The sequence below is a fragment of the Mustela erminea genome, chromosome 11 (assembly GCF_009829155.1).
Source record: "Mustela erminea isolate mMusErm1 chromosome 11, mMusErm1.Pri, whole genome shotgun sequence".
Classification (NCBI taxonomy): Eukaryota; Metazoa; Chordata; class Mammalia; order Carnivora; family Mustelidae; genus Mustela; species Mustela erminea.
The window spans coordinates 57,808,003-57,823,876 of NC_045624.1; the positions used below are offsets into that span (position 1 = coordinate 57,808,003).

The 15,874-nt window shown below is 39.3% G+C and overlaps 1 protein-coding gene across 1 annotated transcript in view; it reads right to left on the reverse strand.

Annotated features, from left to right (window-relative positions):
* Positions 1-15,874, reverse strand: part of LRRC72 (leucine rich repeat containing 72) — a 42,153-nt gene that overhangs the window by 24,503 nt on the left and 1,776 nt on the right. Inside the window, exons 2-3 of the mRNA XM_032305765.1 lie at positions 12,967-13,040; positions 4,616-4,685 (exon numbers count right to left, since the gene is read on the reverse strand). Of these exons, the coding sequence (XP_032161656.1) occupies positions 4,616-4,685; positions 12,967-13,040 (144 nt within the window). The remainder of the gene's footprint in view (positions 1-4,615; positions 4,686-12,966; positions 13,041-15,874) is intronic.

Here is a 15,874-nt window from a genome sequence, read left to right on the forward strand (position 1 = left end):
GTCTTTACTACCTGGCAGAAACTCAGAACCCATTTTGGACAGTTGCTTGGTGAAGCTTTCTGCAGGGTTTTCATCAAATGCTGCTTCTAATCTGAGCCAAATCAAATATTCCAAAGGACTGCTAGTTCTTCCAGAAATTAAAGAATACCAGCATTGTGGGACTCAGTAGAAAATTTTTGAGGTGATGAGCCCAAACACAAATAGATCAATGGGTAGACCATTTGAAATTGTACTGTTCAAGGCTAGTCACTCCACTTCTCATAGAGGGTTGGAAAGGATTGACCATGGACCTAAACCTCCTTCAGTCAGGCTTGCTGGAAGACGAGGCAAGGGAGTCTTTGGAAGGCCTCATCTAAGAGGATCTAAGAGCAGCTGCCTCCCTCTGACTTTATGAGGGTAGCTGAACAAAAGGCGACCCAGAAATGGAGATGATGCAGAACTGGTGACTGATGATGCAAGTATGAGGAGCAAGTAAGCCCTCAGAGAGCATCCTGAAGGAACCGGAGCTGCCTGAGCAAATCTGGCAAAGCTGGGGCATTGGAAGCAACTTGGCATCTATTCTGCTAATCCAGGGTCAGACCAGAAGCTCCAGTCTGGTCACCCACTATGTGATAATGGGGAGAAGTGCCTCTGCTCCTAGTATGTTATGTTCCAAATATATCAGACTATGTGCATCGCCTCCCCAAAATATAGCTTTCTGGCATTCCATTCCAGGCAGTTGGCAAATGCCGTGCCCTCACCATGAGCACAGCCACTCCCTCTGCCCTTAATTTTATTAGAGCAGGTATTGTCACATTTATTGTTGTATATTCTATCAGTGGCTTAAGGCGAGTACACAACAAGCCACATCAGATAGGAGGATTTTGGCTTTGGGTAACTTCTGAGCTCAACTCAAACTGGCCCATTAATAACTGAGAACCTTTATTTTCTCACATACCAAGAACTCCAGAGGTAGTGAGAGCCTCCCTCTTAGTTCATAATGATTCTCTGGGCCATACTTTTCTTTAAATGTCACCTACATTCTCAAGCTGATGGGAGGGTTCTTGCTTCATATCCAGGCAAGAAAACACCAGGGAAACGAGGGACTGCTCTGCTAGTGCTCTCTTTTAGGAATGAGGAAACCACTCACAAAAGCCTCCCCGCAGATCCCATGTCTTTATTACCTTAACTGGGACATGTGCCCATTCATCTATTAGCCACTCACAAGGACGATGGGATTATCCTGAATGGGTTAGACAGTTCAGGATCCACTTCCTAGAACCGGGGATGGGGTCACCTACCTCAGTAAAAAGGAGATGTATGTGCCAAAAACTAAATCCAGATTCTGCTCGATAGGTAAAAGGAAAAAGTGGACACTGAATGGACAACCATAATATCCAGTACATACATCTCAGCAAAAGTACGGATTGGATAAATGAATCAGCAACAAAGATGGGTTCATTTTACTACTTTGTGCCTTCATTTTTCCCAAATAGAAGGTAGTTTAAGATATTCGCTAGTGTCAGAACAAGGCTGATCACAAATTCAGACCACTGTTAATTAAATGTTGCAATTCTAAATATTCACCTATTTCTACATATTTACATATTTACATATTTAAATTCTTATGTCAATGTTAATGTTTTCCACGATATTTCTCCACACCATTTTTATGCTGGTATAATGACTTCTTAGTGGTGATCCTATTGCTGTCTGGATTTTATTTTATTTTTTAAAAGACTTTATTTATTTATTTGACAGAGAGACAGCAATAGAGAGAGAACACAAGCAGGGTAAGTGGTAGAGGGAGAAGCAGGCCTGCCTCCCTCTGAGCAGGGAGCCTGATGCGGGACTTGATCCCAGGACCCTGGATCATGACCTGAGCCGAAGGCAAATGCTTAATGACTGAACCACCCAGTCGCCCCTGCTTTCTGGATTGTAAAGAAAAGTAATAATCAAAGTTTTACGTATGAATTTTGGTGAAGTACTATCGTAGCTAATACGCTTATCAGAGTTTGGGATTCTGAATAAGACTTTAGTTTTTCATGGAGTGTGACTATTCAGGCAGGAACCAGTCAATTACTGGCCAATAGGAAAACTCTCAGAAGTTTATTTACTTACCCAAGCAACACTCAAAACTTGTTTTGGGGAGGATATCCTTTCGGCGTTCTAGGAACTAAGTAAGTCTATTATTGTAAAGAACAAAGTTAAGTGATGAGGATTTTGGAAATAATATAGTTGGTTTGTTGAAAGTAAAGAGTCAACACAAGGAGAGAATTCAGTCTCTTGTTGCATTCCTTCCCCACCCACTGCCCTTCGGAAACAGAAGAGAGTGAAATTGTTGGCAGCGTATACAATCCCTTCCTATGTACATAATGGATCTTATGTATTGTGTGAAATATTCAATGGTTGGAGAGGGGATGGTGTTCACTACCAAAAGCCAAAAAATGTTTTCCAAAAATCTCTAATTATCTCTCTCCCTTTAGGCACACTGCGGACACTGAACATGTTCTTTCTTTCAGAACTGAACCCCGCAAGAGGCACACATGGAAAACAAAGATTAGTCACTTTTGCCATGCCTTTGATGATTTCCACCTTTATCAGAAGTCACACACTGGGACCCAGGATAATTTTTGGCAGGGTGTTTAAAAGAGTTTTAAACCTCCGTGCCCTTTTGTGGTGCGTGCAATTCCCATTTCAGCTGCTGGTCGCCTGGATCTCAAGGTGATTGCATTTGTTCTCCTAGAAAGGATTTCAAGCTTAGGAGACTTATGCTTCCACTTAACAGAAGAAGAAGACCGGAAATCCTATGTAATATTGCAATGCTTTTATAAACATGGCTGCCTAGGGACTCAACGCTGTGAATCTGGGCTACACAAGCAGACTACTGCTGAAAATTGAAATGATTTCTTTTTAATCAGTGGGTGTTCAAAATGTTCAGATTGGGTATTCAATTCATAAGGAACAAAAATACAAGCTGTTGGAATGTCAAATTACTGGAAGTTGAGAATAGCCAACTGACTAACTCTAATGATTGTTTGGGTTTGCATTTTAGTTCAGCCCTACTCTTTGACATGGAGGGAACTTGGAGCCCCAGTCAGACACCCACTATAGGGGAGGCAGTGGGAGGGCATCACCTCCTGAACCTTAGCCTCTAAGAGAAACTTTAAGGGCCATGCTCAGTGACCTTGACGAGAGTTGCCTGCAGTTGGGGACCTGTTGGTCCCCTATGTCTGGTAATTCCTAAGAAAACTAGATCAACTTGGGTAACAGTTGGGAGGTAACCACCCCCTTTGGCTTCTGACAGCAGGAAAAACTTGAGAGTGCTGGGACCTGCACACCAGGTCACAAAAGGCATATTGATCTGGGGTACTCCACAAGGAATCCCACCAAGGGAGTAGTCTACCACAGCTCGAGGCTGTCAGTTGTAAGTACCACTGGGATAAAAGTGGAGAGGAAGTCAGGAGTGGCCAGGGAAGAGCAATTAGAGTTGAAGAAACCTACTTCTGAATAATCCGTTGAGAGAAAAGAAGTTGACTTTGAACATGTGTTAGTACCAGATGGTACAGATCAGGTAAGAACTTTGTTTCTCTCCAGCCCTTCCTCCACATCTCCCCATTCTATGTCAATGTTGGGTAAGGAAGGAAAAGTGAGGAGAAGGAAAGGAGAGAAAAACAACCAGCTACACCTTCTAGCTAATAAAAAAGGCAGGCGGCCGCCTGCAGTCAACTCCAGCTGAATAAGCAAGGGGATGTAGGGAGATGGCTTATTTACAAATGAGGACTGGAAGTGGATTATTATACTCTCTTAGACATTCTCATTGCCTTTTATTTTTTTTTAAAGATTTATTTATTTATTTTTAGAGAGCACGCATGCTAGCTTGTGAGTGGGGGGAGGGGCAGAGAGAAAGAATCTTCAAGCAGAATCCCCATTGAGTGTGGAGCCCTATGTGGGGCTCGATCTCATGACCCATGAGATCCTGACTGGAACTAAAAATCAAAAGTCTGATGCCTAACTGACTGAGCCACCCTGGTGCCTTGATATTCTCATTTCTGAACTGGAACCACAAATAAATAAATAAATAATCTCTTTTTTAAAGGTTGGGGGTGGCTCCTGCGTGGCTCAGTTGTTAAGCGTCTGTCTTCTGCTCGGGTCATGATCCTGGGTTTGAGCTCCATCATTGGGCTCCTGCTCCACAGGAAACCTGTTCTTTTCCCACTGCCCCTGCTTGTATTCCCTTTCTAGCTGTGTCTCTCTCTGTCAAAAAATAAATAAATCTTGAACGGGAGCCATGGCTAGGACTCCAATGGACTCTAAGATTTTGAATTACATAAGAGGAATGGGAAGAGTCACCAAGATTGCTGAAGTTTTCTTCCAGGAGTCCAGAAGAAATAGCCTCCTCTGGGCAGCTTTGATAGGACATGAGAGACAAAAGTAAAGTTGCAGTCTGATAACATCTCACAAATTGTGCAGTTCAATATAGTAATGTATGTATGTGTTTGTGTGTATAGAGTTTCTTACCTAAAGTTAGTTAGGAATACAAAATACTAATACTTTTAAAGATTAACTCCATTATAAATAGGAGATTAAGACAGTGATTTAAGTACAGAGCTATTTAATGATAAAATAACACTACCTTGTTGTGATGTAGCCATAAATATTTTAATTTTCTGAACCTAGATAGATCAATGACCTCTGTCAGATTCCTGAAAAGAAAAGAAAAAGTGAATATTAGTAACAGTTAATTTATTAATAGGTAAGGTGAGTTATATAGTAGAACTTTGGAATAACTGGAAAGGCCTCTCTCTTCTTTCCAGATTGTTGTCACACCTACCTACTAATTTCTGAAGTACTATCATTAAAACTTCATCCATTTTTTAAAAGATTTTATTTATTTGACAGAGGGAGAGACAGCAAGAGAGGCAATACAAGCAGGGGTTGTCGAGAGGGAGAAGCAGGCTTCCTGCAGAGTGCAGAGCCAGACGTGGGGCTCAATCCCAGGACCCTAGGATCATGACCTGAACTGAAGGCTGACACCCAAATGACTGAACCACCCAGGCACCGCAACACTTCATTCATTTGGATTAATATTTTTGTCGGCCAGTTTAAAAGAAATACTGAAGGCAAACACTCTATCACATTACTAGAAATTTATACTTCGTTATGATTACATTTATTGGGACCTTAATTTGAAAAAAAAAGATTTTACTGGGGACTGGGCAGAGGGGAAAAAGTAAGTGGGAAAGACAGTGGATTTGTGCCTACATGTGAAAACCCTGTTGGCTCCTACTTGGACAACGTCTGCAAGGTTCTTGCTTTGGGCTTCTCCAGATCTTGGCCACAATATATTTAAGATGTGGAAATGGCCGTATGCCAAGAGACAGAGACTAGGTGAAGTGTTTTATTTTCCTTTATTGTTTAGTAGCTATGGGGTCAAAATATTACCATCCTTCTTGAGCTATGCAGGTGGTCCTGAACCTTGTTGCTGTTGCTGCTCTCTCTGCAAAGGGACAAGCATGGGTGAGGAAGAGGAGTGACCACAAATGGGGCAAAGCCCTGAGGATTGGTCCTTGACTGCTATGGGCTAGAATATTCAGATCTCTTTTATTTCTCAGGGCAGTAACTGTGCCCAGGCTGGGTATGTATACATGTGTGTCTTTATGCATCAGACACTATAGAGCACACACTCTGTGCCAGGAAGTCTTCCAAGTCCTTAACCAATACCAAAGTTCATTAATGTTACATCTGTTAACTCATTTGAGGCAACATCCTTTCACAAGTTTTTTTTGTTTTTTTTTTTAACTTTGGGATACTGAGAGGCTATATTTTTTGAAATATTTTAATGAAAATGCTATGAAGTTTTTAACAAAAATTTTTAGGAGAACGTGCATTTAAATCATGCGAAAATATTTCTAAACAAAGGAAACATTTTTCAACAACTCTTTTATATTGAAAGATTTCAAAACTAAAAAATGTTGAAGGAATAATACAATGAAAGGTTGTAGAGCCCTTATAATGTTAAATATTTTGCCACACTTAAGCTTGCTCTCTCTTATCTATGTAATAGATGTTACTTATTGGTTGATAATTTTCTTGCTGAATCATCTGAAAATGAAATTGCAGACTTATCACCGTTAGGGCTTTCACTCCTAAATACTTCAGCATGTATATCCCTCAAACAGGGACATGCTCCTGCATGACCACAACACTGTTATCACACCTTAAAAATTAAATTGAATTCAATAATATCATCTAGCATTCCTTTAGTATTCATGTTGTGCCTGTTGCCCCTAATTTTTTTAATAGTTCTTTTCTTTTTCAGTCTAGAATCCCATCAACATTTATGCTTTGCATTTCAGTTGATATAATCCCTTAGTCTTCTTAATTTAGAATATTCCCCTTTTATTACCTTGACATTGATTTTTGAAGAGTCCAGGACAGTCATCTGATGGAATGTCTCCCGTTCCTGATTTGTCTGCTTGCTTCCTCATGATTAACTTCCAGGTGGACCATTTTTTAGGAACAAAGGTGGTGATTACTGCATCACAGAAGGAGGCAAGTAATGCCACTTGGTCCCACTCTTGGTGATGGAAGTTCAGCCCCTTGGTTCTGGCTCTGTCCACCAAGTTTCTCCATTGGAAAAGCACAAATGCTGTCATTGAGAAGTAACATGTGGGGCAAACCTCTGATGACTATGTGTATGTCTCAAGCCCCAATAACTTATTCAATGGCTTTAGCTTCAGCTGATGATCATTGATGAATCAGATGGTTTGGGATTTCTGTTAAATAGGTGATGGGTATTAAGGAAGGTGCTTGTAATGAGAACCAGGTATTAGGTAAGTGATGAATTCCTAAATTCTGCACCTGAAACTAATATTACACTGTATGTTAACCACCTGCAATTTAAATAAAAACTTGAGAAGAATATCCACCCTTCCTCTTTCTTTCTTTCAGTCACTCTCTTTCCCACTCTACTTGTATCTGAAGTTTTTCTTATTCCTTTTCCATTTTTTTTTTTTTTAATTCTCAAACTATCCCAAATAAGACTTCAAGCAGACCACACATCCTTTAGACATGCACTGTTAGTCTTCGAGTGCTTCTCTGGCACAACAAAATATTCCAGACTCATCAAGAGCAACTTCTAATAGGAGACTTATACACATAATGCATTCTCCTCTCACTGTAGATATGTAGCCTATTTCTTGGAAGAAGCATTTGGATCCTGGTACACCTAAATTTTTCATTGGGCAGAAAAGATAATACATTAGCTTCATCCGTTCCTGTGAAAAATAAAACAATCATTATGTGGTAGCAGAGAAGCTCAAACCCCACTTAGAGGATTTCCCCAAGGATTTCCCCGAAAAGTTATTTTAATACATTAATACTTTGAAATATCACCTGTGTCAAGTTAATGTCATTAATTTTCCTATACTAGTGATTTTGATGCTGAATTTCCAGCTATTACATAATGTAATAAAGTGACTCCCTTTTAAAGGGATTTTAACTCAAGTCAAAAGGCTTAGTTTTGTGGGGGAGGAGCAAGATGGTGGAGGAGGAGGAGACCTAAATATTGCTGGGTCCCAGGAGTTCAGCTAGGTGATCATCAAACCATTCTGAATACCTACAAACTCAATAGGGGAGAAAAGAGAAGAACAGCAATTCTAGGAACAGAAGGCGACCACTTTCTGGAAGGTAAGACATGTGGAGAAATGACTCTGAAGTGATATACGGGAAGATAGACCTTGGGGGAAAAGGCTGGTTCCCAGCAGGTGGCAGAGCAGTGGAGCACAAAATCAGAACTTTTAGAAGTCTGCTCCACTGGAGGATGTCGCTCCAGAGGCTAAGCACGGGGTGGAGCCCTCACAGGGACAGTGTGGCCTCAGGATCTGCTGAGTCACAAAAAGACCGGGGTGTCTGAGCATAGCAGAGCTCCTAGGTATCAGAGTCAGGAAGCCTCAACCAGAGTTGAGGACTATGCTCTCAGCTCCGGGTTACCTTACACTGTGATCCAAGGCACAGTTGGACCACTGGTCTTAAAGCAGAGACCCCAGAAAAATATACACTAACAAATCAGAAGAGACCCAAAACCAGGGGCAGAAGAAAGGAGGGGAGAAAAAAAAACACACACACATACAGACACACACACACACACACACACACACACACACATTAGCCTGGTGAATAGAACAGGACCACACACTTGATTTTGATTTGGGGTGTATTTTGATCTCTAAGAAGAAACTGCCTCCAAAATTTTAAAGAAAGAAAAACATATATATATATATATATATACAAAAATAAGGGTAAGCATGATGAAGGGATGGAATGTAACTGTAAAGGTGACAATGAAAAAACATTTTAAAAAAAGGAATTGATAAGAAGTTGGTCAAAAAAGAAAAAAAAAAAGAATGGGATCAGGCTGGAGACTAGAACAAATCCCTGTGCTAGATTTAGGGTATATGTTGATGTGTTAGAAGAAACCATATTCCAAAATTTTAAAGAAAGAACAACCTATATATACACACAAAATAAGGTTAAATACAGTGAAGGGATAGATTGTGACTATAACAATGAAAATTTTAAAAGATTTTAAAAAAACATATTGATAAGATAAAATAGTTAAAAAGGTTAAAATAGGAAAGAGGAAACATTTAAAAAGTAGAATAGGAAAAAATAAAATTTACAAAATTTAACTTCGAAAGATTAAAGAATCATGGGGAAAAAGCCATGAATTCTATGTGTTTTATTCTCCTGGCTCTGGAGTTCCACAGCTCTCATTGATTAGTGAACTTGGTTTTGGCTGGATGTTCTTGCTGATCTTCTCAGAGAGGGGCCTGTTGCTGTGATTGTCAGATGTCTTTGCCTGAGGTGGAATTGCACCATCCTTGCCAGGAGCCGGGCTAAATAATCTGCTTGGGTTTATTCCCCAAACGCTTTCCGTAGAGTTCTGGAGGACGGGAATGAAAATGGTGGTCTCCCAATCTCCAGCCCAGAGGAGCTGAGGGCTTGGGGCCCCACTCCTCAGTGCGCCCTCAGAGAAAAGCGCTCAATCGCTCCTGTCTTCCTGGTCTCCGGTCACACTCCGAACTCACCCAGCATGTGACCGAGAGTTTCTATCTCTGGTGCACGGCCCCATGTGGAGTTTCCAAACCCAGTATTTTCCTGCCATGCTCCCATGCCGCTTCTCCGGAGGAGGAAGGAGGATGTTTCTCCAGATCTACAACCTGTTGGGTCCCTGCTTGAAGAGCAGTGGCCTGACTGTGCCTCCGATCACAGTTTAAGGTAACCCTGAGCAGAGAGCCCCTCCTCGGCTCCATCTCTGCAACCGGCTTCCCCGCTCCAATACCTTTATCGAAAAGAAAAGAGAAAAGACCCAACTGCTGCCAATAGCCTCTGGCTATTTGGGGTCTTTTCTGGTTCCATATAAATTTTAAGATTATTTGTTCCATTTCTTTGAAAAAATTTATAGTATTTTGATAGGGACTGTGTTAAATGTGTATGTTGCTTTAGGTAGCATAGACATTTTCAAAATATTTGTTCTTCCAATCCATGAGCATGGAACATTTTTCCATTTCTTTGTGTCTTCCTCGATGTCTTTCAGGAATACTTTATAGTTTTCTGAGTGCAGATTCTGTGCCTCTTTGGTTAGGTTTTTTCCTTGGTATCTTATGCTTTTGGGTGCAATTGTAAATGGGATTGACTCCTTAATTTCTCTTTCTTCTGTCTTGCTATTGGTATATAGAAATGCAACTGATTTCTATGCACTGATTTTATAGCCTGACATTTCACTGAATTCCTATATGAGTTCTAGCAGTTTTGGAGGGAGTCTTTTGGGTTTTCCACATAAAGTATCATATCATCTGCAAAGAGTGAGAGTTTGACTTCTTCTTTGCCAATTCAGATGCCTTTAATTTCTTTTTGTTGTCTGATTGCTGAGGCTAGGACTTCTAGTACTATGTTGAATAGCAGTGGTGATAGTGGACATCCCTGCCATGTTCCTAACCTTAGGGGAAAAGCTCTCAGTTTTTCCAAATTGAGAATGATATTCACTATGGGCTTTTCAAGGATGGCTTTGATGGTATTGAGGTATATACCCTCTATTCCTAAACTGTGAAGAGTTTTGATCAAGAAAGGATGCTGTACTTTGTCAAATGCTTTTTCAGCATCTATTGAGAGTATCATATGGTTCTTGTTCTTTCTTTTATTAATGTATTGTATCACATTGATTAATTTGCAGCCCAAGAACAGATCCCACTTGGTCATGGAAAATAATCATTTTAACGTACTGTTGGAGCCTATTGGCTAGTATTTTGGTGATAACTTTTGCATCCATGTTCATCAAGGATGTTGGTCTATAATTCTCCTTTTTGATGGGGTCGTTGTCTGATTTTGGGATCAAGGTAATGCTGGCCTCATAAAATGAGCTTGGAAGTTTTCCTTCCATTTCTATTTTTTGGAACAGTTTCAGAAGAATAGGTATTAACTCTTCTCTAAATGTTTGGTAGAATTCTCCTGGGAAACTGCTTCAATCTCCTTACTGGTTATGAGTCTGTTCAGGTTTTCTATTTATTCCTGGTTCAGTTTTGGTAGTTTATACATCTCTAAGAATGCATCCATATCTTACAGATTGTCAAATTTGCTGGTGTATTTTTGCTTATAATTCTTGAGATGTTTTTATTTCTTTGGTGTTGGTTGTGATCTCTCCTATTTCATTCATGATATCCTTAATCTCAGGAAACAAACTGAGGATTGCTGGGGGTGTGGGGAGAGGGATAAGGTGGTTGGGTTATGGACATTGGGGAGGGTATGAGTGCTGTGAATTGTGTAAGACTGATGATTCACAGACCTGTGCCCCTGAAGGAAATAATACATTATATGTTACTAAAGCAAAAAGATGTGCAGACAAAAAAGCAAAAAATAAAGTGTTAGTTCTTCACTTAAACCTGTTCAAAATCAATAATGGGCTGTTGTGTTTCAAGGTGATGCCAATGGAAGACAAAGAGAGGAAATTCTAATGATGGCAATGACTCGTGCTGAGAATAGTATATCAGCACTGTTGTTGTATGTGTTCTCCATAATTACTCAAGGAGACATTGGTAAGTCACCCCACCCCCCAACACAAATCCAGGGCAACAGAGACTCAGGCAAATAACCTAGTTTACCCACTGTATTGGTCTCTGTACTGAGAAACTTTTTTTTTTTTTTTTGGTACCAGATGGATTGCATAGTTACCTAGTATTTGGGGGATATAAAATGCGTTTCCTTCACTAGAGAAGACCACTAATTGCCCACTGTCAGAGGACCAATATTTCTATTTTTTCCTCTAGTGTTTTAAAGCTTTTCTTACTGTTCTTTACTTGCCCTTACAGTGTACTGTTGTTAAAATCATGAAAGGTTTGGAGTTGCAATCTTTTGACCACATAAAATATGTATTGTTATTATAAAACTAACTGATCTGTAGAAAGAGTCCAAGAGTAACTTTTAAGTATGTCAGAATTATCTATCATACTGTTCCCTTCTAAAATATGTATTTTTAAAAATCTTGAATTGGCCAGCTATTTTTCCCCTTGGACTGTTACCAAGATAAATATTTTTCTCTGCACTTATAACCTGAAAATATATATACACATAACAAAAGAAATACATTTATTCATAAAGGATTTCCTCAAGTAACCAAAGATAAAGTGATTAAACTCAGTGATAAAGTGGGACATCTTTGGAAGGTAGCTGAGTTTAAAAAAAAAAAAAAAAGAGTAGTTGAGTTCCAGAGATTACATGAATAGAAATATGACAAACTGATTTTAATATCATACATGGAGTTCATAGAAATTAAAAAGCATGACGGGGGGGGGAGAAGAGTAGGAATAGGATCATTGTTATTAAATGCAATGTCTAGTTGCACAGATGTCACTTGTTGGCAAGCAAAACCTGTGGTGTCAGAGACCCATCTAACCTGTAACTTCCTCTTCCTCTTACCCCTGGGTTCTCTCTCAGGCACTCTGAATACTCTGCAGAAGAAGAGCCCACTTGGTTGGCTGCCACCTTAGGGAGTTGGAGGGGTTGTTACATAACGAAGGTTTCCTACTTACCAGTGAAATTAGTACAGGGATTTTTGGTGAGGGGTCTAGTATCAAAGGGTTATTATTATAATATAGGGGTATGATGAGCCATTATTTTCTAGTAGTAGTAATTCTGTTAACTCTATCAATGCTCACTGAGTGCTTACTGTGTAAGCACCTCTTCTACTTTCTGTAAGACCCTCTTCTACTTTCTTCTAACTCACCCAATGTTTACCTAACAACCCTGTAAAAAAGATAGCATTGTTATATTCAGGAAGGAGTCTTGCCAGATGAAATACAAGACCCATTTACATGTGAATTTCAGAGAAACCCAAGGAAGTACAGGACAAACTTAATACCAAAGAAAAATTATATTCATTTGTTTCCATTAAATTTACATGTAACTGGACTTACTGTATTTTTATTTACTAAACTTGACAATCCTATCAGGGAGGTTGATGACATGCCCAAGATCACCCAGCTGGAAGGGGCAGAGCTGGGCTTCAAACTCAGCATGGTTCCATAATCTTTGTTTTCATCCATTTCCATCTTGCCTCTCTAATAGAGACTTGGACACCAATGAATAGAATGGTAAAGTAATTAGAGCATAGTACTTGCCTATCCAGTTCTTGGGGAAAACAATGGAAAACAACATTTGAATCTGGGACCCCTGGGTGACTCAGTCAGTTACATATCTGCTTTCAGCTCAGGTCATGATCCCAGGGTCCTAGGACTGAGTCCCGCATCAGGCTCTTGCTCAATGGGGAGCCTGCTTCTCCCTCTGCCTTCCGCTCCCCCTTCTTATGCTTGCTCTCTATTTCTCCCTTTCTCTCTGATAAATAAATATATAAAATCTTTGAAAAAAAATCTGAATCTGTGAAACATTATAATATGATGCTCTTCTATTTCTTATATAAAGTACACTCACTTTTGAGAAAGGAACAGCTCAAAGACATCAGCATCCCTCTTGAAGCCACATATCTTTAGTTGATCTTCAACTGCCTGATAACATATAATTAATCTGTCAAGCCACATTCCACTGAGCAAAAATACAGAGACATTTGCAGTCAATAACAATAACGTCTACAAGAAGATCAAACGAAAGGTGAATACGGAGGCAACCACTCTAAACTGATAAATTCCAACACTACAATTATATACTATTTAATCATTTTTGTGGTTGAATTTCATTATCCTTAATCCTGGGCACAGATGTGTAAATAATTTTTAATCAAAGAGAAAAAAATGTGTACGTGTACATGAGCACCAAAAACAAGTTTTCAGTTCTCTATGAGGCAGAGTGATTTGGTCTTTAAATATTCTTAAATGTTCTTTCAAACATGAAGAACTCATATATACAGAAGATATTTGGTGCTATGATTGCAGGTGGAGTGCGATACAATGCACATTATTGTACAGGTGCTTGACACTGTGAGTTCTCAATAAACGTCAGAGGAATGCACGAGTGAATAAATATCATTTCCTTTCTTTGCAAAGGAACCATGTCTTCATTTTTCACCAGTTACTAACATTTTTCCTTCAAAAACAGCAACTTAAGTGCTTTGCTTTTTCTTCCTAAGAGCTTTTGCTAGATTACAAAATAACATTTACAAGCCACATGGCCTAAAATGATATGGAAAAAGTAAAGCCTATCTATAATTTGCCATGAAGGAGTAAAGCTAACAAGACACAACAGAAGTGGAAAGTATAATTGTTGCACTACTGGAATCTGACAAACACTGTAATTATCACAGTCAAAACAGTGACCAAAGTTCGGTTGGCATTTGTTGTGGGTGGTGAGGTTATGATGTCACTAAGTGATTTATGAAATTTTGACAGGAGTTTTGTTATTTAGTAGAAGACTTAAAAAAAAAAAGTTAGATTTAATGGGATGAACACATATCATAAGAAGTGAAGAAGATAGATATATCAGGGATTGAGTGTCATTGCTAATTTTTATCCCAAAGTTCTATGTTACCTTGTCACACAAGCTGAATCTTGGGGCTTAGAGAATTCATTGGCTCACATAGAGGTATTTCTATCAGGGCATTTTGTAACTCTATAAAAGGCAAGCTGATTTTAGGGCTTAGAAAAAAACCCATTGGAGGAGGCCTCTGCATCTGGGTCTGGATGTTTTAACTTAAACATCTAAACTAGCAGCTTCTTCTATACATAGTCAATCGCGACTGTGTCAAAGTAGAATTAAAACTTTGCAATGCCTGGGGCACCTGGGTGGCTCAGTGGGTTAAAGGCTCTGCCTTCAGCTCAGGTCATGATCCCAGGGTCCTGGGATCGAGCCCCACATCAGGTTCTCTGCTCAGCAGGGAGCCTGCTTCCTCCTCTCTCTCTCTCTCTCTGCCTGCTCTCTGCCTACTTGTGATCTCTCTCTGTTAAATAAATAAATAAAATCTTAAAAAACCACAAAACTTTGCAATGCTCTATTAAAGTTATAAATGTGCTTTTAACTCAATCCTGCCATTCTACATCCAGCACTCAAAAATATAGCAGGACTCGAGTGCACACATATACATGATTTGATACATTTGTGAAATATGCCTCACATTAATGGGAATATAGAATTCCCACATTAAAGGAAATTCTAACTTCACAATAGAATCCTGCGTAGTAACTTAAATATATGCAGAAATAGATACCTACACATCCAAAATTAAAAATGCCATTGGAGTTATATGTCAACACTATTTTTATTACCAATGACACTTATTTTATCTATTTATATATTTTAAAGGGAGAGAGAGAGAGGGCAAGTGGGAGGGGCAGAGGGAGAGGGAGAGGGAAACTCAGACAGACTCCATGCTGACTATGGAGCCCTGTTTGGACCTCAGTGTGGGGCTGGATCTCACAACCCTGAGATCAGTACTGGAGCTGGAAGCTTAACCAGCTGTGCCTCCGAGGTGCCCCGTCAATGACATCTATATGCACACAAATGCACACACTCCAAATTGTTAAGAAAATTATCACTTGAGATCATGCAGTAGTTTCACGTTCTGAGCAATACATTTAAAAACAATTATTTGACAAAAATTTAAAAAAAAAAAGTAACACTCAAATATTTTAAAATAAGCACCTATTAATTTAGTCGTGGGAAAGTAACACAAATTTTGAAAATTTCAGCCATGGAATGAATATTTAAGGATTTAAGTCAAATTTTGAAAATTAAGAGATGAAGAAGGAAATTGAAACTATCAGCATAATATCTAAGTCACTGCTATAATAAATTATTTATTTATCCAGCTTTTTATCATGGTATTTTTCTTTCCAACCAAAAATTTCATATGACTCTAACAACAAGCATTAATGTCAAAGTGCCAAAGAACATAAATCTGTGCCAAGAAGTTTCAAGTTTCAGTGAATCCGTTGATTGGGATCCAGTTCCCAATCAACACACAACTTCACCAGGAGCATATTCCTTTCACCTAAAGAAGGACACCAAGCATTCTTCCCCTGAACTATTTTTTTTTTAATTGTGTTAAAATATATAGACTATCGGAATTTACTGTTTTCACTGCATTGGGAAACATGGCCACCATTCGTTTCCAGAAGTTTCTCGTCTTCCCCAAATGAAACTGTATGCCTTCAACACTAACTGCCAATTTTCCCCTTCCCTCAGCCCCTGGGAGCCACCCTGCTATTTTCTCTCTCTGTAAATTCGACGACTCCAGGTGCCTCATCTAAGTGGAATCAGACAATATTTGTCCTTTTGTGACTGGCTTATTTTGCTCTGCCTAACGTCTTTAGTGTTCATCCCCGTCGTAGTGTGTGTCAACCTTTCCTTCTTTTTTAAGGCAGAATCATGTTTTATTGTAGGTGTATAC